Genomic DNA, 24,737 nt, shown 5'->3' on the forward strand with positions numbered 1-24,737 from the left:
TGATGTAAAATCTTTATTGCTAAAACCACTGTTTTCAGTAAGTTAAAAGGAAAGATGAAGTTTAAGATGTGCATGACAACGAAGAACCTCAACTTTCTGTATACCAGTTAAGGAATTGTTTGTAGTTTACCCTGTTTCTTATCTTATATTTAGTACAAGAAATGCCCTGGGTTTTTTTTTTCCCCCATGTAAAAAATCAGTTGATTTTCATTTTGGTAATATTAAAATTATTTTTGTGATTGATTTCTCAGGCATATCTTTAATGTTACAGGATAGGCACGCAAATACTCTGAAAATTGATCCAGGAATAAGTAATAAACTGATTTTAATTGTTAATATTTTTATTTTTAAAATATGTATTGATTTTGGGAGTGTGTGGGGTTTTTTTGGTGATGCTGCTTATCTGATAATTTAAATCCTAGTTGAATTATGTTGCCAGATTGTCTTCAGAAGGGCATGAAGTCAGCACACATGCTTCAGTAATATCTGGTTGTTTTACCCTTATGTTTCCAGTTGGCAATTTGAAATTATGGCTTCAACTGCACTTTAAATATGTGATAATAGCATGTGTTTCTAATAAGGGCCAGCACCATTTTGTTCAGATAGTGTGAATGGTTGTCACTCATATATGACAAATGCACCTTCATCTGCTTCTTTGATGGCCCCCTAAAAACCATACCCTCAAATCAGGCCGATGAAATTAGCTGCTGTGTAAATTGTGTGTCTGAGTGGTTCATTATCTAATCACCGTCAGAACCACAGTGATAAAGTAGATTGAAACAGGGACGAGGTCTGCCAGATGATTTCAGGCCTTTTTTTCTAAGCCCTGTTTCCCTTGGAAACACTAAGAGTCATTCAGAACTTCAGAATTCTTTGTCTAGAACTTCTTTTTTTCTTAATGCATAAAATTGGTCAGCCAGTGAGGGCTGCCAGGGTGATTTGTAAGGTTTTCTTTCCATGAGTCTTCCAGTCATTACTGTGTGTATTCAAATGTTCTGCGATGTTCAATTTAGCTACTATGTTTGCTACTGCTAGGTTAGATACTGTTAAATACAGTGGTACCTATTTTCAGGAAAGTGCTCTAGCCTGTTCCTATTTAGAAGAAACTCTTAAAGATGTGTTAAAAGCTCTCCTGAAATGGCAAAGTGCTATGCTTTGTATGTATCTGTAGAAAGCTTTGGATTCTGGAGTTGATATGTAAATTAACAGACAGACTAAAACAGTATGATATAAAATATTGCAGGTGACACTGTATATGGGCAGTATGACAGACCTACTGGCTTTACTTTTTCATCTCAGACTCTTGTGACTCTTAATAGTATGTTGTAAATACATATTTCTTGTCTTTTTAGCTTAATATGTAATTTAAGTGTTCTTTTGTTTTAGGAGCATTTGAAGATGATGATATCACTCATGTTGAAGGAAGTGTAGATCCTGTTCGTGACATTGAAATAATACATGAGGAACTTCGACTTAAAGATGAGGAGCTGATCATGCAGAGTATAGACAAGCTTGAAAAAGTAGCTGTAAGAGGAGGAGACAAGAAATTAAAACCTGAATATGTAAGTATATGACCTATAAAAGTAGGTCATTAAGTACTCTTGGTATTTAATTGAAATTTTTGTATTGTTGGGGTTCGTTATTGATCTCCCACATGTATAAGACAAAACACTACTAATATTTTTATGTGTATTTTAAAGTAATTATTATTATGAGTTGAAAAATTACTAGAATGAATTATTTGCTGCGTTGACAGTGTAAGATTTCACTGATAAAGCTAACTGTAATTTTTTAAATTTAACTGTTATTTTCTTGCTGACACAGCTTTATATGAGAATTGCCAATGCTTCGTCAAACTTACATCAGCGTTTAGTTGTAATTCAAAGTGCAGGAGTCACTTCTGAATTATTCTTGCTGTTAAGTTCTAGTCTGATGTTGATACTAGTATTCCTGTAGCCACCAAGTGAATATATTTTCTTGGTGTGGTTGCACTTTGTGCCTTTTAGTGCATGTTAAATAAAGACAGCTAGTTGAAATTAATTTTAGAATGTTGGTGTGGAAAGCTGCTTAAATGAGGTCAATTATCGCAGGGTAGTAGTGGTGTTTCTGTGTAAATTAGAAATGTATAATAATTATCAACTTCAAAGTATATTTTTGTAAATGATTATTTTACTGCCACTTGACTTTTCAGTCTGCTACACTTTGGCAGTAGTCTAGTTACTGATTTTTCTTTATTTCATTAATCTTCTGTAAGTATTTCAGGTGGTATATAAAGCGCATTCTCTAATTATTACAGCAGTGTATCTGTGGAATTAGACTATTTATGCTTAACAATTAAGTAGTAAAAAATACTGTTTTCTCCCATGGCTTTCTAGATAGCAAGTAGTAAGAAAAACATTGTCATATCAGTGCTGGTGCTTTAGTTTATCAGCATTAAAGTGCAATGAAATTTGTTGGCCCTACCTAGTGTTTGGAAGTGAATAGGAACTGAAAGTGAACATCCCTCTGGAAAATGTTCATCTTCGTGATGCAGTGTTAAAAAGCACTTCTTTGGTAGCTTCTGTTGGTGAAGAACTAGTCTTCGTCTGGCTTGAAAAATATTTTGTTCCCTGATTGGTCTAAGCCAGAAAAAATAGCTATTGTTGGATGATTTGAAGGCTTTCACGTAAGCCCAGAGAGAGGCAGGCAGGTATGCTTCATTTAAGGTCTTATCTGACATGTGTCAACCCAGCCTTTGGTACATGCAGGCAGTGATTTTTATCTTTTACAAAAGGTTGCACCTGCTTAGAGGAACAGTGCAGCTTATGCCTACGGTTTCAAACAGCATCCACACAGTCTTTCACCTTTTAATTCATCTTAAAGAAAGGGGTGAGCAAAAATCCTGTCCCTAGTGAATTCAAAGTTCAGCCTAAGGCTAAATTTTACATTGGTATGAGATGATGAAAATGAGGAGTGTTGTGATGCTGTTCTGCCCCAGTCTTGAGCTCTTCTCGCTTACTTTCTTGTGTGGCTGTCTTCGGAAACAGCTTTGCTTGGCTCCTCGTGATGGAGATGTTCTTGTCCAGTTTTTGAGTGTACCTCTCTGGATGCTTTGAGGGTTTCATATCATACTCTTATGTTCTTCCTGTGCTAAGGAAGAAGTCAGCACTTTTGTGATTACAAAGAGACATAACTGAAGTGTGTTTTAAATAAAATTCTTAATAGTCATCATGTAACTGTAATGGGTGGTAGGTACAGTTACTGTTGTATGACAGAGCTGTTCTTACTCATTTTTTAACTACAGGAAGTTAGTATGTGTTCGAAAACAGAAAATGTCAGATTATTCTCAAATCAAGGGAGACAGTAAATAAAAAAATCTAGAAATGCAATTTAAATTAATTAAAGAAAACTTTAAGATCTGCATTATTAATCTGTCTTCACCCACCTTCAGTTTCTCATCCTTCTCTTTGCCTCTTCCTTCAGTCTCCTAACTACTACTTCATCTGTAGTTCACCTGTCAAAATTACTTTGTCATCTTGTGTTTGTAACTTACACTTCCCGTCATTCCTTGGTTTTTCTAATCTTTTATGAACAGAGAGAGAAAACATCAGGTTCTTGAAGTCGTATTGCTCCTCCAGTTTTGTCCTCAGTAACAGCTGTTACACTTGACCGGTCTTAGCTGAGTTTGTCAACAACAATAGAGGTTTCAAAGGCATTAAATTCATTTGTTTCATGGAAAGGGATGGCTGAACAGAGTGGAGAGGCACAAATTAATGCTCCTCTTGAGACAAAGGCTGCACGTAGGAACTACAGTCCCTAGGGAATCTCTTCAGGGAAGTGCTGTGGGGCATCACTTCTGTGAGTCCTGCTGATCTTGGACCTTCTTGCTTGTCTTCCTTTGTGACTTGTATGCTTGAATTGTAAGGTAGACAGTAGACCTTAGTAAAATGGACTTTTTTAAATGGTAAAGGCCTGTGAAAGCTCTGCCTGGTTACCTTTCTTTCCTTGTAAATCAATCCTTAGGCCTAGTTACACAGCTTCTACAAATAGATTTGTGTAGTTGTAAGACTGTAACAGCAATTCGTGGGCTTTTCCAGCCACTAGATGGGTTTATTTAGATGTTCAGCCACTGGGTTGTGAGGCAGTCCTGTACAGTTTGCTTTGCCTCTTTTCCTTTAACAGTTTGTGTTGCAGAGAAGGCCTGTGGTTGCATTTATATAGTATACTGCATGATTAACTGTGCGGTAAATGACTTATGGGTCTAGAAGAGAAACCATATGGGATTGGTGGAAAAAAAAAAGTTAAAGATTATGCCTCCCTAAAGCAGTAGCCAAATGTTAGGAGTGTATTTTGGCTGTTTGGTCATTTGCACTTCCCGAATCTGTTGTGTTTTGCAGGTAGTTTGTTGGGCACAGAGAGAGTTCCCTGTCCAGCACAATTTGTAATGTTGTTTCCATGCAGCTTGTAGCTACTGTTCAAGGCTTCCTCTTTCCAGGGCAGAAAAGTCATTAAGAGACAGTATAGACTGGAATAAATACTTTTTTTCAAACAGGTTGTCTTCAAAAAAAGGGAGGGGGAGGGAGGGGCTGGGAGACAACTTCTCAGGATTTGCCTTTTTACATTATTTACCAGTATAATACATAGCCATTGCTAATATTCTGTTCTTTCCATAGCAGAGGTGCGCAACAAATGGCTCTTGTCTGTGCTCTGAGTGTTCCCAGTCATTTTTCCCGTTCAGGAAAACTAGGAGTTTACAAGGGAAAAGCTTGGTATTTGTAGGTGGTTTTGGTTTTGGTTTTAAGGCACAATGTTAAAATTTTAGTCTCTCTTTTTCATTATTTTTCTTGTCCCATCCTTTTGGGAGTAATTTAAGATAAAGACACTTGAGAATTTCTTAAGAGTTTTAACTGGTTGAGAGTTGTGAAAGTTTGTGGTTCATTCAGATAAAGATATTGCAAGCTTTCTTACCTATATCCCTTTCAGACCTTTCCCTGGCTTGCTTTCCCCTGCTGAACAAAAACATCTAGCACTTGAATTGCATTTTTCATTTCTTTCCACTTTTTTTTGAGAGCACTTTGAGATCTATTGAGGAAGAACACTATGTAAGGTTAGGGAAAGAAGAAGGTGAGGAAAGAAAAGAAATAATATTGATCTTAGTCAAGTAAGTTTTTCCTTTGTTAATTTGCTGAATATAACAAATAACCTTAATATGAAAGCTAAGGAAAAGTTACTGATTTCAGAGAGGCTATAATCTCCATGTGACCTGTGTAAACTTATTGTTCGCATCAAAGGGGATTTCACTGTGTGTTTCATGGAACCTAGTTGAAAGTAGAAGTCGTTGTTCTTATTTCATAAAAATGAATTGTCTGCTTTAGAGGATTCTCTTTATCAGTAAGCCTCCACAACCGTAACTTGATAGTCTGAAATCTCCAAAAGGTTTAGGAGGAGAAAAAAAGAAAATTGTCAGTCTGTATCAGTCAACAGTTCTTAAATCTGAGATTTGTATTTGATTGCCCGCCTTCTCGCACCTGTGTTCTAACTTGTTAATTATCATTTTTCCTTCGCGTAAGCCCACGTTGCATACAGTTGCTAAGTTCACCTTTGTGCAGTGACCCAGCTTTGCAGTTGAATAGTGTTAACTGTTCGTCCTGTCTCTCAGAGAATTGATTTCTCAATCCCCTGTCAGCAGAAATAAAATAGCTAACTGCTGTTAAGGAGCCATCAAGGAAATAATTTTCAAGTTCTACTTAAAAATCAATGGCACAATATGGTCCAAGATCAGCAACACATAATGTTGACATAGGCTTGGAATAGCTTCCTTTACACGTGTATATTTTTGTCTGTTTTGCAAGTGTTCTCACTGCCTTCTTAGAAATGACTGTCTGCTTTTACTAACGGTACTATTCTTTCAGACTCAGTATACCTTTAAATATTATTTTGGCTATAACCTTCTAAAGAGATATTATAGAATAAAAATACCCCTGTTATTTGCATGTATTAAAACAGCGCGAATACCATTTCAGAAAGCAATCAGAGTAATTTTGATTTTATATTTTAAATCTGTCTGGTGCTGGTATCTGCAGAGACATGAGAAAGATATTGAGTTCAATTTTATTATTAGCTTATTATTCATCTGTCATTTTGGGTAGCAGGAGGTTTCAAAGTAAAATTCAAATGTGTACAAATTTATAGATCAGAATGTACAAATTTTAAACTTGTTTTAAAAATATATCTTTTTTTAATTTATGGGATTTTCAGTCCTGGAGACAAAAGTCTTCAAGTTAATACAGTATAATATAGTTAAGTGAACATTATTGCAGGCTTCTCTTCCATTACCCATCCCACGTGATTCAGTTCTAGTCCTTAGAGACTGATCTTCTGCAGTAGACAGCTATTCCTTCAGCCCTTTGTTAGGGCACCGAATCTTGAATTCCAGCACAGAATAATTCTTAGTGGTAACGGTACTGTGACTTATATATCTGACCACAAGAATATTATTTATAGTTGAGTTCACGCAGATTACTGACGTTAGTGATATGAAGACAAAATCTTTAGGTCAGTATCAATGTCCGCAGTGTTGAGCTTCCAATTTTCAGTTGAAAGGCAGCTTTTACAGTAGGTCAGGATCAATGTTCACTGCATTTGAACTTCCAGTTTTCAGTTGAAAGGGGTGCTTTTACAAGTCCTGCGAGATATCTGAATTCCATTGTTAAAGCCTGTCAATTTTAAAATAAGATTAGTTTTTCAAATCAAACACGTTTTGTAAGAGCAAAAGTAATTGCAATTATGAAGAGAACAGTTAGAGACTCCTTTTTAATCTAAAGGTACAAGAACCATCTAGTGCATATTTAACTTACAAGAAAGGCATCAAGCTTTGTTTTGTTACTGTGATGGGCAATAAACTAATAATTGATATAATGACCATAGGCATAGAGTATAAGTATCTGTCAGCATATATGTACTATGAGGAGTAAAGCAAAATCTGCCTAATGATGTTTTAAGTAGCTTTAATCCCTTCCTGCCTCCTCCCTTCCATTTAAGGTCTTGGTCCTGTCCTGATAATACAGTAACTGTTTGAAAGATGGGGTTTTGTTCATTTAAAATTACTGATATGGTGTGGGAGATACTTCACAAACAACAGAGAACTGGTAGATTCGGTTTCTTCTCATTACCAATATATACTAGGTGAAAACAGGGTGAAAATCTTTCCTTCCTGCAATATTCTGATGAATGGGATGGCGCCGAGCAGAATTCCCTGACACTGTGCTGCAAGCACTCACCAGAGTTCTCACAGATGGATGAACTCTTATTTCCTCTAACTGATGATGTTAGTTGGGAATTTTCACCTTTCTTTCATTCCAAGTTGAAGATAAATACAGTGATGAATTGGTTTTTTTGTGTTTTGGTGGGGGTTTTTTGCCAGTTTCTTTGGTCTCCTTTTGTGAGGAGAGTTTGAGAGGCCAGTTTGTTCCACTGGAGGTGGAAGGAAAGGAGCAGCGTGTGTGTACACTGACATACTTTCTGCCGATGGCTGTTACAATTAGTAACTTAAATGTTAAATCATAGGGAATCAAGAAAATATTTATATTCTTAATGCATATAATTATGCCTAAAATCTTTAGTGGACCATTTACTGTGCTTAATGTGGTATTTAGAGGAAATTAAAGTTCATTCTGGAGAACATTTTGAATGTAACAGGAAGATATTCATGGCAGATGTTTGTGAATTAATCGGTACTAAAGCCTGACTTAAAAGTACGTAATGTGTAAATACACGTTTAGATTTCTTTTGGTATTATCAGTAGACAAAGAGAAGTCAATGCTTAAATACTTTCTGTCAAGGCTGATCTTTCCTGTGTAGATTTGAACAGTGGCTTAAAGTAATTACTTTTGTAAATAGTGTCTGTCGGTATGTCTAGATCCAAGCCATGGTGTAATTTTTAATTAGTATATACAGGCCAAAATAACTCCCTATATGAGTAGTTGTATTCTGAAAAAGACACCTTTTTCAATTGGCTTAATTCACATCTAGAACAAATGCATTCACACATGGATTTATTTGTAAATAAGTGTGTATAGACTAATGCAGTAAGAAAAGTTTAGTGGAACTCTACGGAAGATGTTTCATTTTACTTTTCAGTGCAATTTCCCTGTTCTGAATTTCTGAACTGCTAAAAATAATCACTTGTAGATAGACTGCTTTCTGTATTCTTGCCTGCTTTTTTCTTTGAGAAGCTACAAGTGACTATATCATTTTATGTATAATGCCTTAGAACCCACAAGGATGACCCACACAGGAGAATTTGGGGATTATTGACATGAATTACATTGCCTGGAATGCTTGTAGGATGTTTTGAGTGAAAGTACTTGCTGTGGTTCATAAACATTATTGGCATCTAGCTCTGAGTAAATCTTATATCGTGTACAGCTTGTACTGGCTCTGTTAGAAGATATTGAGTAGAAGAAAGGATAATACACATGTCCTAAATCCATTACTTCTCCCGTTGTATTTTTATTAAAGTCAGTGAGCAAGGGAATTGTAAGAGATTAGACATTGTTTTGTACCACAGAGGAGCTCATTGTCACTCCAGATGATGCAGTACCTGACTTGTTCTCTTTCTTGCACCCAGCTGCTACAGCTTATTTAAGCACTTAACACAATTGAAAAACATGATCTAGCCTTTTTTTAAACTGCAAAATTTGTCGTAATTGTCCTTTAAAAATACCACTGTTTCTAAACATTGTTTTTATAATCAATTCTTACTTTGTCACTTCAGCCTCGCTCTTTTAAATCGCTAGAAAAGGACCAGGAAAAACAGAGCGCTGAGGCTATGCTAAATAGAACTGAAAAAGATTTCCAAGGAAAGCCATGAATGGAAGGACTGTGGGCATGGTGCACACTGTACACCTTGCGTTAACAAGGAAATCAGTGTGTACGCAATAAATTGTTTTTGGTGCAGCACCATTTAACTAGTTGTGAGTACTCTTTACCTCAAATAGCATAGTTCTCTATCTGTATCTGAAAAACCATCATAGCTATTCTGAAGGCCAGATGGAATACTAATTATTATCTGGTTTGATCTCTTGCATATCCCAGCTTAATTCTCACAATTGTCGTTAAAATAGAATCTGTCTCTTAGGGGAAATAATTAACCTTTATTTAAATATTTTCTAGCTAGAGATAAATTACTGTAACTTGCATAAGCTGTGCCAGTGATTAATTATCTTTACTGTTTAGAAGTAAGACGCAGCTTTAGTCTGTATTTGTCAAGCTTCAACTTTCAGCCATTTGATTTCTATATGCTAGTATGAAAAACCCTGTACTATGTGAGTTTTTTGTTAATTATATATATATGAAATGCAATAAGAATAAAAGCATAAGATTTAAGCACACTGAGTCTTCATGTGTAAGCACTTTTTTCAAAACCTCTTATTTTTCTCCAGTTTTTCAGTATTTCAACAGAGTTAAGTGTAGAATTATTCACATTGGACATTAAGCTTCGAGTATACAAATAGGCTATATTAGTCTTTTAGTTACAGTACAGTTCACTTGTTTGTGACCCTCAAGTCTTCTCAGTCACTCTCACAAGGGCAAAGTCCTCTACCTGGTAAACACTGTATCCACCCTCCCTTGTCCCCCACTCAGCAAGTATATGAAATTGAATTTATTGTATTGAAAAACACTGTTTGCTTTTACTGAATCTGTCTAGCAGTTCTGGTCACTACACACATGATTCATGTTGTTAGTAATTTACTATTCTCAGAATCTGTGTCATTAACATGGTCTTTTTTAGGCTGTTGATGAAAGATGATAACTTGCAAAATGCAAATAATTTGTTTGGAGTGCCACCAGAAGCACACTCATTTGATTTTCTATTTACAGTTACATTCTGAGACCTACTGGTTAGGTGGTGTTGACTCTATTTAGTGTATGCAGTGTTTTTTGAATTAAATACCTTACGTCACTGAGCCAGATTCCTTAGGGAAGTCTGAGTATGTTAATTATACACTACTACCTTCATTATTGATATGCTATGCTGTTGGACTTGTGTATGAAATGAGAGGAACTAACTTAGAGCTACAGGTAACGTTTTAGGTACTCCTTATAGCTTTTCTGAGGAGCAGAGCAGTGAAAATGACAGAATTTTGGACAATTGAAACATTTTAATAAAAAGTATTTAACTGCTTTTGAAGTGTTTACAGGGAGCTGGTCAGTTATTATATCTTGGAAGTCTTGAAGGGGACAAACAAAATGCTAAGAAACACTCCATACTTCCCAGAAACATCTCCCTTGGTGGGGGGCAAAAAGCCTACTGTACTCACAGTTACTCTCTGTAGTAGTAGAGACTTTTGCACTGCCTGCAGGATCACAGAGAATTCACTTGCACTTTGAAGTGTGAAGTGATAATCCTCACAACTGCTTACTTCTTTATTAAATTTGCGGAAGTTAATTACATGCCCTGCTAATTTACAACAAAAACCTCACAATTCTCTGATGCCAAGTAGGCAAGTGAGTTTTCAAGCTTCAGTTTAGTCCCTCATGCTGTAAGAAGAATTTGGCATTGGCACACATTACTATCATCCATCCAGAGAGTTCATTAATGTATGCACATTTTTCTACACAGTAGTGTCTCATAAGCATGTCTTGGTAAATCTCCTAAATGCAATTTAAATGTATTTCTTTATGGTATTTTATACTGTTGGGCCTTATTGTGAAAGTCCTGCTTAGCATTTGTGGGTTGACTACTTGCCGCCTTTGGAAAATGAGAGCAGGACATAAATTAAAATCACTGTATTGCATATGGCTAAATATACTAAGTATTCACATGTGCTAAATATATTGCCAAGGATATAGTCAGAAATCAACTGATGTTTAAAACAGTGGTATTTGATATTCATGAAGTTTCCTGTATTTCATATGCCTTGACAACTGTAAGTAAACTGGATTTTGGAGGGGTTTGGGGCGGCTTTTTAAATGGTGCTTGCTATAATGTTGCTAGCTGAAAAACAGAACAAGAATACCCCTCTCATCAAACAAGGAGAAGTGGGTCATTCTGCTGGTGACAGATTGACCTCGAAGTGTGCAACTGGGAAGGCCAGATCTAATGAAACAAAGTGCATCATTGCTCTGTATTCTGTTATTAAGCATCTCAAAGTTAACTAGAGTAGTGATTAAATGTGTTTAAATGACTGTCACAGTGATAGTGAAGATAAAAAGGTCAGTTCGTACTCTTTCACCAGGCCTAAACAGAAGCAATCAATAAAACTAAAAATGGTGCTACATCAGATATAACCTGAAAATATGCTTTTTGCTTTTTGTGTGTTTGTTAGAGTATTGAGGCAGCTGAGTGAAAAAGAAATATGTAGAAATAGTTGCCTTTCTTCGTATTGTCATTAGTATTTAACGATTTCTTGTTAAGGGATCATATTAAATCTCATTTGAATGGGACACCACTGTTGAGGCAGGGGAATCTGAATTCATCTGTCCCTGTTTTTCGTTTCTAAACTGTCTGCCTTACATTCTGCATGGTGCGACTGCCCAGATAGTCCATCAGAGAAAATTTGACTTTAACTGAATAATTATTTCCAAATTTTTTCTTTGTGTCTTACTGCCTCACCAGCTTCAGACGTAAATGCTGTATTTGCTTATAAGTTTCCATCCTTTCATCTAAAGAAAGTTTTCCAATACTTTGCCCCCTTCTCTGTCAAATCAAAACAAAATTGCAAGTATACAGCTGTCGGTGCTCCCCAGCATATTCAGTTGTTGGTCAGCCTTCCTTGCGGAAGTTAGCCATGTAATTACTCCTTTAGAACAACAGTTGCAAACAGCATCAAGTCAGGTACCTGAACAAGAACTCTGGAAAAATTAGGTCTGTGCCAAAATGGGTTTAGAAGTGTCACTGTAAGTAGTAGGTGAATTTGGAAGAGAAGTTCTGATTGGCAACTGTGTGCTTAGATAGGCTTTAGAAAGAGCAAACTTTATTTGCTGCATTGATGCTTGAAATTTTCTGGAGGTTCCACGTTACATAGCTACCCTTACAGTGTGATTAAAAAACATTTCATTCCTGCTTAAGCCTGAAGGATTGGCTTTGATAACTTGTGCTATGATGGTTTTTTCTGTTAATTTTTTATCTACTCCAGTTTATATGCAATAATGCGTTGCTATCGGGGGGGAACTGTAATGCTGAAAGCCACGTGGTGGGTGCCTACAGAATTAGTTTAAAACCCGAAATAGTGTGTAATTGGAATTCCTTCACTGCTGAACAGGAATCTTGGAGATTTTGTTGATTTTTTTATATGTCTATTTAAACAAAAGCTGAGGATAAGGATCTTAAATGAAAAGTACCTATTGGTAGCATTGCTTCCCTTATCTTGTTTATACTGATTAATTAAAAAATAAAAAGCACATAGGGTTAAAGATAAGATGGTACCACTGTTTTCTACTTTATGTGTAATCTTGTTGCATGTCTCTACATAAGCTGTTCTGGCCACTCATCATAGTAACCAGCTGGGCCATTTCACCTGCTGGAGCCATTAAAGAGGACTCTCTCCCCCTAGATTAATCCCCTCCGACATTAGTTTTTTTGCTCTGACAACTGGAGCAGGCATTCAGAATTTGCAGGTGGCCAGTGTGACGCACATAATTGCCTACAATTTTAGGCAATGAATAAAAATGGTCTACATTACTTGTCAAAGGTTGTATATGCAGTGCCAAGTGAGATCTATGGGAAGCCTTTTAGGGTTTAAAGAACAGTTAATAGCAAAGCTGCACAGTGCTTTTTTAATCATAATGCATTTGTAATATAGCACTTTGATCTTCTCCTTGTAGGAAATGGTGTTATATTAGCCACTTTTAAACATTTATGAGTGAAATTCAGTTATAGGAGAGTAAAAGTGATTATTCTTAGGCAGAACGTGTTAGATTTCATTAAAAGTTTTAGCTTGCCCCTTCCTTGTTAAAATCTGTGGGGAGTCCTGTTCCTGGAGGGTTTCAAATCAGGATCTGAAGATTTAGAAGAACTTTTTTTCTTTTTTTTTTTTTCCCCACTAAAGCAACTGCAAGACTAGAAAAGACTGTAGTAAATACTGATGTTATTTGTGGTTGTTTATAAATGTACTTCAACTGCATAGCATTAAGTGCAAAAAAATGTTGTGTGCTCAACAGTTTAAGGAATGTTTCCTTGTATTTTAAAGATCTTAATTCTCAGTTGCGTCAATTATAACCTAAAAAATGCATTATTTAAAGCATGATCATAAATTATCTACAACAAAAAATAGGCGACTCGAAAATGTAGTACTCCTAGAAGAGCCGAGTTTGACCTTTCAGACCCAAGAGCCTTTTATTAACACCTGCCTGTAAGGAGAACCGTGCCACACGCAGCTTTCGGATTCACGACCACAAAACTGATGAGGAAAGGCTTGAAGGGTTCAGTTTGTGTCACTTGCTGTTTGCCGTTTCCATTTCACAGATGATTAATCTTTCTGTGAAGAAAGGCCAGAGAAACAAAGCACATTGGGCTCTTCCTGCAGTTACTCCTTCTGAATGCACACTAGCTTGCTAACTAAAAGGCCTTTAGATTTCCTGCCGAGAGAGATGTTCTGAAAGTGAATGCAGCTGGTTGGAGGTCACCAGTGCAAGGCTCTTGCCATTGTGTAATGGAGGCTTTGGCAGGTTTCATTTTGGGGGGGAGGGAGAAGGTGTTGGCGAAAAATTAATGTGAAATAAAAAGGGCTTTGGCCATTTGAATTAATTTCTTGAAGGGTGGATCATCAATAATAGGCTCAATTTCTTTTGCTCACAATTTAAAAAAAAAAGATATTTACTGTGTTTTTTCCCCACCCATTCCCTTTTCTTAATGGCATGTTTATATTGTACGTGGTCTCTCCTGCTGGATGCTGAAATGTCACGTCTTACTGAGTTTGAAAAGCAATCTAAAATGTACTGATTTTTACATATATTTTAAGAGCTCTGCTAATTTTCATGGTGGCGAGAGATGATACTTGAGTAGTATGTATTTAACTTCCTAACTATGGGATTTGTATCGCTTTAATAATCGATATTGCTCTTTAGTGACTTTTAAAGTAGCAATTTCTATTTTTTCTGGGAGAGTAAAAATTTGTTTTTAAAAGGTATTATCTAATTTTTAATTTGTGTCTGTTTTGAATCTTAATATATATATATGCCTTGTTTATGGAAGAGAATGGTCTGATCTCCAGCTGAGTTTTTGACTTTGTTTTTTCTTGATCTTGCGTAGGATGTAATGTGCAAAATCAAGACATGGGTTATAGATGAAAAGAAAGCTGTCCGCTTCTATCATGATTGGAATGACAAAGAGGTAGGCTATAAATATTATCCCATGAATTGACTTCTAATTTTGCTACCTGTTACTGTCTATTTTCTAAGGTTTTTTTAGATTTCATATTCATAGTGTATTGAATGTTAAATTTATCAGCCGATTCTGTGTGTATCAGTGATCTATATATTACACTTTAATTCTGTTGCCTTCTCAGACATGCCATGAGGAAAATGGTCATAAAACGAACTCAGGTTGGTATAACTTGTTTTTAAAATTCTCCTCCTATGTTTTCACTTCTAGATTGATGTTTTGAACAAACATTTGTTTTTTACTTCAAAACCGATGATCTACTTGGTTAACCTCTCTGAAAAAGACTACATTAGAAAGAAGAACAAGTGGTGAGTGTGTTCAGGTTAAATATCTAAATTTATGTTTCCATTTCACATTTTTCAATGGTGAATAATTCCTTGTGCATTAAGATCACCAAGGATATTAATTAAAATAGGAATAAAAACTAATGTTGCACTTTTGTTACTTGTTATGCTCCAATTGACATGCTGCTTGAGTGCAATGCATATGGCGAAACCCTGAAAGTGCAGAATAGAAAAGAATATGCTTTCCTTCCTTACGTTTTTACATGAATCCATTAACTGTGAAGAAAACAGATTTGATTTAGAAGTACTGATTTAAATAAACATATGGTTTTATCATGTTATATAATGCTGATTGTCTGAACATCTTTTTCATTCCAAAGGAATGAATTGAATGCCAGAGGACTAAAGCTATATGAGTTGCACAGAAATCTTTCAAACTGTGGCAAAATTGCACATTTTAACAATACTCTTCTGTTTGCAGTTGGGTGCCTGGCTTCCTTGCTGCTGCTTGCACTTTGCTTATGGTTTACAGGCCTATTTTGATGAGCTTTAATGCCATGAGCAGCAAAGGTTTTAGTCAAGTATTCCTAACATCAATATTATGACTTAAGTACGTGATGGTTACAAAATCAATCTATCAGACATTCAATGAACTGGATGAAGATCCAGTCCTAACATTGTAGACGTATGGTGGGAATCCACTGTTGAGAAGTACAGCATTTAGTATGTCACTGGAAGCTCTAGATGGGATAAATATTTCGTTTGTGGAGGAGGGAACAGATTAAGTAGTATACGATGAAGAAAAATCTATAGCAGTATATTTAGTTTAAAAAACCCAACCAAACAACAAACCTTTTCTTAGTATTCAGATCTTTCAACACTGTACTTGGGAGATACTTTGAAGATGCATAAACGTATGTTTGTGAACAGATATATGCGTGTAACTCATCCAAACAAATAAAAAGTATCTAAAGCAGAATATCTGAATTCTCCTAAAGTACACCCTCTGTTTCTCCCTGTACTTCATTAAGTACTTAGATGCACATGGTTTCAATTTTCCATTAAAAATTCTCATTTCCATATGATATCAAAGAGTGAGAAGGCTTTAAACTGAAAAATAAACATTCATAGACTGGAAGCCAAAACAATAATTAATGTCAGATGGTTAACTCCAATAAATCATTAGAATAAATTCTGTGAAATTATTGCAACTGAAACTGTCCTTTTGATACTCCAAGACATTTTGTGTTAGTATTAAAGAACAAAATTTAACCTATTTAATAGCAAACCCTCTGATCCCAGACTTTGGAGTAAACTTGATAACCAATGTAATAATGTAAGCTTTTCATATTTGGCCAAATTTTATAATTTTAAATTAATTTGTTCCTCCTTTGATTGTGTTTTGCGTATGACGATTTAAACATTAAAAGTGGTTCTAGCCAAGGAAGTCTTTAAAATCAGGATAGTAGTATTTGCTCTGTTATTATCAGGTGATATTTTTTTTCTAAGTACAAATTTTGAGGTTTCCTAAGGTTCGCTATAACAGTACAGACGTGGAAGTTTATGTGAAAATGGATGAGTTGGTTTCCCTGTCCAAAAAAGGATCCTTGCACCTGTATTTGGATGATTACAGGTAGAGCTCACTGGCTCTAATTGTACAGTAAATACCATTTCCCAGACCCTAATGGTAGACAGACTACTTGGGAGACGCCAGTCTGTGATTTAGCTGTCGCCAGTCACCCCATGTTTTTTGTGAGACTAGTTGTGATGATGACATAGTTAAAACCAATTGAAAGCAAATCTTTGTATAAATTGCAATTCTTAATTTGTAAAAAATCAGATGTTTGAGTTGAGGAGTCATATAATGAAATGGTTTAACTGTTTCTATTACAATTAATGACTTAGTTTTTAAAAAGTATACCCAGATCTCATGGATGTGAGTGTAATTGTAGCTGAAAGATCAAAGCCTGGGTAGCTGAGTGATGTTCCAGAAGAGAATTTACCACATAGCCATTTTCAGTACAGTTTCTGCCTCCTGCTGTTCCTATTTTCCCTCAAGCTAGCCATTGACTACCCCCTGTGCATCCCTGCTCGTAAAAAATGATTGAGGAAGTATTTGTCATGTATTTATGAGTGGGAAACATTGTGTGATAGGGAAAGGCATCTACTAGAACAGAAAGATTGCCATTTTCTTTCACTCAGCCACTCTGCCACAGCTTTAAATCCTCTGTTTATGCAACATAGCTTTTATATTTGTTTATGCAGCATAGCTTTTATATTTAAGAGCAGAATAAATGTTTTCTATGAAGGATGCTAACGGTAGGCTTTTGTCATTTGTGTGGTGCAAGCAGATGTAAATGATTATATTTTACTGTTAGATGCCACTTAATTTGAGATTTTTGTTATTATTTTGAGGGGTAGAGGTTCATATTTGAAATGCAAGCCACATTTAGACTAGTCGTTCAACTTGAAAAAGTTTATTTCTGAGCTTAATTCATATTACTATAACAAAAGTAAGGTTAATGCAGGAAACACTCAGCAGTAAAATGTTTTCATAAGACTTTTACAACTACAAAAGTGTTTAAAACAGCAAAGGAGAGGAGAGGCTTTTTGATTGTGGGTAGAGAGGAAAACTAAAATTGTCTTTGTTTTACTGGGTCACTCTTTCAGAATTAATGAACATTTTAATTGTTAGTTAAAACACACTTACATATAAGTGCTAACATGTTATTTTTCAATCCAAGAAAAGAAGAAAACACTGTGAAAGATAGGACTATTGTGTGTTTGAGTAGGTGTATTGACCTTTTGAAAGATGTAAAAACTGGAAAGGCTCCAAGCGGTTACTTGCTGGTTTTAACAATGTTGAATTAGTCATTCAGTTGATTTATGATTAAGACCTAGCCCCTGAAGAGAAGCTGACATGGCAGCTGTGTTAGTCGCACTTGTGTTATGATCAGATGACAGTAATCATGATGTTGTATGGGGGAATCCACTGAAACCATTCTTACTACATATTTCTGTGCTCTTAATGAATACTTAAGCCCTTCTTTTAATAATTCCTAGTGGTTTTTATATTAATCTGGTACCTTAACATGATATACATGTATTCGAGCTTTACCATGAAAGTATTCTAAATAAGCTTATTAATTTTTAGTTAAAACTGCTTTGAGTCACAGGATGTCACACAAATCCAGGACATGAGATTTATCAGCCCTTCACCTAATTAAAGGTTTACATTTTAGTCTTGCTAAAGAAGGTGCTTTTAGCAGGTCATAATATGGATTCCAGTTATGAAATACATTGAGCTAACTAATGAGCGGATGTAGTGGACCATGCTTAGCATACTGTTCAGTATTTTGGACTTACTCTTTGCAGTGAGCACCAGGAATACTGTATGTGTCACAGCTGCATAGACTGATCTTTTGACTCAGCTTCTCAGGTCTAAACAAGTGAATTTTTTCATCCTATGCATAAACTGTAATTTAAAGAGCTGATTATGCTGCTAAAGATTTTCTAATATCTATAGCATTGTAACTAAGTCATCTCGAGACTTGATAAGGATTTTTGAACATTGTTTTCTCTAATATAATTCAGACTTGTTGAGTATCTAAATGTGTGTTAACATTATTTTCAAGGGGTTGTTTCTCAAAATGTTATGGTAGACATTTTGTTAACAAAAATAAGTTGGGTGTTGATGGGATAGGGTACCTCTCATGAAGTATCTTACTCCTGTGTATTTAGAAAGGTGGCATATATGTCATAATAAATAACCTTTTCCCCGTTAATTTTTAGAGCATTTTTAATGTTCTTAAGCTAGAAGAGGCATAATTAGGTCAGATGAAAGGTATATCTTTTCTGGTATCATGTTTCTGACAGGCCACTAACAGATGTCCAGGGAAGATTATAGGAACAGATTAAGCAAACAGAGTGTATGCATCCAGCTTCTTGCAATCTGTTATTGTAGAACTGACTAAGCCAGATATGATATACTTGTGGTTAATAATTTTTGAGTGATTTTTATGCTATGAATTTAGCCATTGACCTTTTGAACCTAAGTATACTTTTGGCATCCCAATATCCTGGAGCAGGGACTTCCACAGTTTAACTATGTGCTATATGGAGAAGTACTTCCTTATGCTTGTTTTGGGTCTGCCACATCATAATTTCATTTGATGCTCCTTAGATCTTGTAGTATGAGAGTGCATAATCCTTTTCTATTCATCTTTTCCATATTGCTTCAGATGTTCCAAATATTAAAAAAAAAAAAAAAAAAAAAGAGGAGGGGGAATCTGACATGAAGAAAGAAATATCAAGGGTAAAGTACAAGGAGGACTCAATAGGCTTGAGTATGACTTAATCTGCATCACCCAGTCTTTCACTTTTAAACTACTTGGGAAAGAAAGTTATTATCGGGTGGTAAATGGAGACTTGGTTGTATTTCTGTGGGTATGTGCCCAGTGGTAGAATAGATCTAATAGTTGTGTGTTCACCATCTTAGCAAAAGAGCAAGGCAATGTCATGTGCTGATAGAGCGAGAGGATGGTGACAGGAGAAGAAATGCTATCCAGAAGGTTTTCATGGCTTCAGTACGCCTGTTAAAAAAGAGAAAAGAAAAGAAAACTTAAAAGAAACTCAACAACAAAAAGCCCCTATGCTCCCAAACCTCCCCTTCCACCTTTAAATAATGTCTGATTTTAGAGAAGTCCTGGAGATACTGTTTTTGTACAGACTCTTCTTAAATTGGTTTGCAATATTTGATCTCTATGTAAAAAAAAATCAGAGTGAAAGTTCTTCCTTAGCATTTTACCTGCATTTTGGTTTGAGACCTTTCAAAAATACATTTTAAAATCCAAAAGAAACAAAGATTAATGGAAATGGTAATATTAATGTGACATACCTTGAAGGAAAACACGATTTAACAAGCAGTATAGGGATATCTATATTTAAGAATCTTAGTAAATAAATTCACAGGAAATAAAGTTAAGGGAAGGAACAGCTACAGGCCAGCTCCATCTCTTTTACGACTAGAAACATGGTGACTGAATAAAAGTGTGAAACTTCTCCACCTTAGTCCCACAGAAGCACAATCTCCTTTCATTGTCCAAGTTTCAGCCCTTTTCAAATACTGTCTGAAATAGATGAACTTTGCAAATTTTGCTAAAACCAAAAAGACCTCCCATTTGGACCAAATACCTAAAACTTGTTCCTCTTCTAAGAGGAGGGATGCTGCTGTAAATGAACCCCTGCAGTGCAGAGACAAACCGAATTACATCGCTTAGAGCAAACAGTTACTTGCAAATACCAGTGTGTTAGTCATGTAGCAAGATACCCGAGTGAGGGCAGAATGCAGTTTTCACTACCTCCAGCTTCTGAATTATATTTGTTTTCTGAACTACTTTAAGTATATATTTAAATATACTGTAGGTCATACAGTCATGGATGTTTAGGCAAATAAATTTTATTCTTATAAATATATTTGAGAATGTATTTGATGTAGAATTCTTCAAATCATAAGTTGTAATGCCATCGTGGTATTGAGATGTTTTCTTGACATAGCTGCTTAATTATTTTAAGGCTGTCTTCTATGCTAACAGATTTGGAAAATTATGATTTTTTTTAAAATATGTTGCACATCTTGTCCCTGCCTGATAACTGAAATGTTTTTAAAAAATGTTAAAAGACGACTTATATTATCTGTGTATAAATGGAGTTTTGCACACACAAATTGTGAAGTCAGATGCTCAAAGTTAACACGGTCCAGAATTTAGGCTTCCTGTTGCACCTTTACTGCCTGACTGAGAGAGAGTACCTTACAGCTCAGGTTGTTTTAACTGGAGGATGGCATATTTTTTCCATAATTTCCATTCCATATTAATGAATACAAATTAATTTATCATCCCTCAACCTAATGGCAGTCTCTTTTCTTTCCAGCACCTTTGCCTGACATTGCCAGTTGACTTCTTGTAGTCTTCTGTCTTACCAATTCCAGTGACTTTTCATTCAGTTGTTCTGTCTATCCCGAACTTTTTTCCCCACCCTTTTCCTAGCTGACGTGTTCTCCGTGGGTCTTTGCCAGATTGTCTCCCCCTCTTCTCTGATTTCATCCCATTCTTGCTGGCTTAGTTCCAGTCCAGTCCTTTGGTCTGGATGACTTCTTTCACCAGGCTTCCTGCTTTGCTTTGCTTTCCTTTGCCTCCCCCTCTGGAGTCCCCCGTCCAGTTGAATGTGAATGCATATTGTTTGGGTAACAGCAGGTGTTGGGGACATGTCTCTAAGCATGGAGAAGGTGGGTCCCTGCTCTCAGCTCCAGTGTGTAACCTCGCCCCAGACACAAAAACACCTTCCAGAAAAAGTCTAGCTTCGTTCCAGTGCTCTGCTTGCATGCAGGTGCTGAGGATTATAGAAAGCGATTAAATCACTGAGACTCTTCGGTGTTAAATTTGAGCAGTTTTGCTACTGAGGACATGAATTTCTGATTTGGATGGACTTTCACACAAGTGCAATGGTTTATCTCTCATACCGAGTTTGCTCTGTGCCAAACGTAGTGTCTTGGCTCCTAAGCATTAGGACAGTAAAATTTTTCAAATAAAATGTTTCTGGGATGTTTTAAAAATCGGCAATGCTGTATGGTGAAGCTGTTTTCAAAAATTTCAGTCCACCTGGTTACAACGTGGCACTTATAAATAGCTACAGTGTAGGTTGCGAAGTCAGGAAGTAAAGCCTCAGTAATTTGCTTAGGATATATGAGTCTTGAAACTGGTAAAAAGCAGGGGGGTGGTGGAGGGGAACCTCCTGGTTTTTGGGAAGGCCTGTCCTGGGCAGATAAAGGTAGCTTCAAGCTATTTTTACAACTCGTCAAAGGCTGCAGACTGTAGAGAGCAGGATGACCAGAGTAATGAAGAACAGTTTCTGCAGTGTTGTGAGTGATACATCACAGCCCAGCCCACAACACCAAACACCAGCCCAATGCAGCCATACCCCAGTGAGCCTGTTGTATTCTCTGAGAGCATCCGTGTGCATCGAGCTGATTATACTATCAGAGTAATGCAAAAGAACTATGTATTAACACTTCATATCAGTAAGGCTGTGCTGAGTGAAAGCAGCTATAAGTAACTTTTCAACTTCATTGCTGTGTGTATGATCCCTGTCTTACCAGCTGCGTGTCATACCAAACCTTTTGAACAATTCAGCTTTGCTTCCCATCTTCTGTTCCTTTTCTTCTTCTCTCTCCAGGTGCTCTTCTTGGTGTTTTTATTTTTTTTTGGCTGTCATCACCATAATTTCTGAGCTGTTTATACACCATTCTGTGGGTGCAGTTATAACATTGAACAACCGCAGCTTTGAGTTCGGATGCTCCACCAGTTTTATAGTCTGTTTGTGTAGTCTTACGAATTGCAACCTGCTAATGATAATTTTTTATTCTGCCATGGCAGTTGGGAGAGTCAAGTAATTTGTGTGATATTTTATTTAAATACTTGGATTTTCATAGGCAAAATCTAAAGCAATAGATGCTAGCTTTCAGCAAGCAAAAACCTAACTACTTCTAAAGTTACCCAAACCTGTGCAGGGTGAGAACGGGCATCTTAATTTGTATATACTGTCTGAACACTTTAGAAACTTTGTTTCTTCCTGATCTTCATTGGAATTGGGACTTTTCAATAAGTATTTTTGTCACCTTTATAAACACATGTTACTTAAGATATATAGTACTAGGGGAGAGAATAATGTGGCACTAGATTTCAAATCAATTAATTACACAACTTTGCTTCATTCAGTGTATAGATAACATGAGCAGTGAAGAGAGGGACTTCCACAGAAAAATGGTATGTGGTGACATTGTCAAAGACAATGATGTAAACTTTGTTGCAAAATCATTGCAGTGTGACATGGTCCTGACTCTGGATACATCGTGAAGTATGACATCCTTTTCAAACTTCAATCTGTTTAAAACTGAAGAATGCTTAAACTGCTCAGAAACAAACCTGAGATGCAGAGATATGTCTGAGCATACATTTCGTTACTGCGTAGTGGATATGGAGAAAGCAGAGACTAAGAAATAACTGCTCCTCTTTCTTCCCAGTATGGTGTGTAAAGGGCTTACTTCAATTTTCTGCTACTTACTTTCCACTGTTTGGGAAGCTTGTGCTTATGCCTCAGTTTTCCTTACTATTTCCCTAAAAGCGTTGGTGCTGGTGAAATCATAGACAAAATGGTTTTGGGAAATGTTCTCTACTTTAAAATCAAGTTACCCAATAAAAATATTGATATTGTCTAGTAATTGCATATTTTTTTCTGGAATTGTATCAGAGATTTATCTCCTGAATGATGTCTCCAAAGAAACTATGTGTTCTGTTGGTCCTCTTTTTCAAAGGCTTTCCAAATGTCCTTGGAGTGATTTAAAGTGTATATTGTATGTATTTGTGGTCCTTCACTGAACGCTGCTGTCACAGACTTAGCTGGCGAAGCAATGTGCTGCTTGCTTGCCTGAATGCAGATTTCTAGTTCTTTGAATCAATTCTTCTTTAGAATGCTTCCCTCTTATTTATTGTAGATTAGAGCATAGCTTTTGACAATGTATAGTTTTATATAGTTTTACTATATTAGTTTTACTGGCAACTAAATGAGTTTGGAATTTTCGGTAGCTTGATATCTCTTTTGATACTCTAAAGTGAGATTTTCAGCTTCAGAGTGTCTCATCTTGCTTTTTATGGCTTTCGTGTTTAGATTCAGACTAGCTTCTATTTAGGAGAATAGGCATCTCTCTCTCGTAGTACGCGGAGCCAGTGAAGTCTTAAACACTGAAATGGAAAAAGTGAAGGAGAAACAAAGTTTTTCTAACGTGTCTTTGTAACAGAATGGAAGAAGGGGGAAGGGTAAGCAATTTAAGAACCCAGCTTTTATATTGAGGACCAGATTCTGTAATTTACAGTATGTTCCAGTCCAGGGTTGTTAGTCCTGAGGATCATCAGCGCAACCCCATCAACAGGTCCTTGGGGATTTTGAGGTACCCTCAGACTAGGGTACTAACCACCAGTGCTGTCATCTATCTACAGTATCATTACCTTGGATGCAGATTTCAAATCCTACTTCCAATGGTAAATAGTTCAGTAGTGATTTCACTCTTACTCATTTTAGAGTAAAGCAGTTTGACTGTGCATGTAAGCCTGTAGATGTTTGTGTCAAAATCCCTTTCACATTTCAAGTTCCTGATGAGAAACATCGGTACTGATGAAGAAGTAGAACACTTCTTGTTTCCTTACTCTTTTGTGTTGTGTGTATTATAAGCACAGCCACCTTCACTGCAGTGATTTTTGGGTGTAATAATATTGATGAGAGAAAGAGAAGGAAGTAAGGTGAAATAGTCTACTCAATTAAATTTCCCAGGGATAGAGATTATTCTTTGATTGAAAATGAGTGTCTAAATCTACTTGGAGAAGACAAACTCTGTTCTGCTGCTTTTTCCTGTTTATTGTTGACTTATAAAAATATTTTTATATCTCCTTTGTGATGCAAGTTACAAAGGTCCAGTTACACTTCTCTCATTGTAGTTAAAATGCTATCTGCTAATTTGCTGTAGCTGAATCAAGTTACCTTTTTCTGCATATTTGAACCTCAGGAGAATTTTGACGGGGAGAGAGGGGTAGAGACTGATCTACGTATGCCATGGCTTGATTTATGACCTCAAAGAATAACTTAAATTTGTCCCATTAACGAGCAGGTCTTATCCTAGAAAGTAGGATTTTTTTTTTTTTTTTTTAAATAAAGGGGGGGTTTTGCCCTTTTTTGCTTTGCAAATCAGCTAATAGAGAATTGTGCAAGAGATTATTATTCTTGATAGTAGTTGTTTATTCTTAAGTTATTGTATATTAAGATATTTCTTATTACTTATTATTATTATTATTATTATAATTTATTGAGCCCTGTGCTTTTCAGAATGAATGAGCATTGTTAGCCTGTCTTTGTCAACTAGACAACATGGAAACAGAAGTTGTGCATAGTCCATAAAGCAAATAAATTACTCTTTCAAATCAAGGGGAAAATAGATACTATGGGCATGTGTCCCCAGCTTTTAACATCTGTTCGGTCGT

At 36.1% G+C, this 24,737-nt stretch overlaps 1 protein-coding gene across 2 annotated transcripts in view; it reads left to right on the forward strand.

Annotated features, from left to right (window-relative positions):
* Positions 1–24,737, forward strand: part of OLA1 (Obg like ATPase 1) — a 106,014-nt gene that overhangs the window by 50,314 nt on the left and 30,963 nt on the right. For both annotated transcript variants that reach the window (XM_050900288.1, XM_050900290.1), the window contains 3 exons: positions 1,387–1,562; positions 14,234–14,314; positions 14,576–14,673. In XM_050900288.1, the coding sequence (XP_050756245.1) occupies positions 1,387–1,562; positions 14,234–14,314; positions 14,576–14,673 (355 nt within the window). The remainder of the gene's footprint in view (positions 1–1,386; positions 1,563–14,233; positions 14,315–14,575; positions 14,674–24,737) is intronic.

This window comes from Gymnogyps californianus, chromosome 7 (genome assembly GCF_018139145.2).
Source record: "Gymnogyps californianus isolate 813 chromosome 7, ASM1813914v2, whole genome shotgun sequence".
Taxonomy (NCBI): Eukaryota; Metazoa; Chordata; class Aves; order Accipitriformes; family Cathartidae; genus Gymnogyps; species Gymnogyps californianus.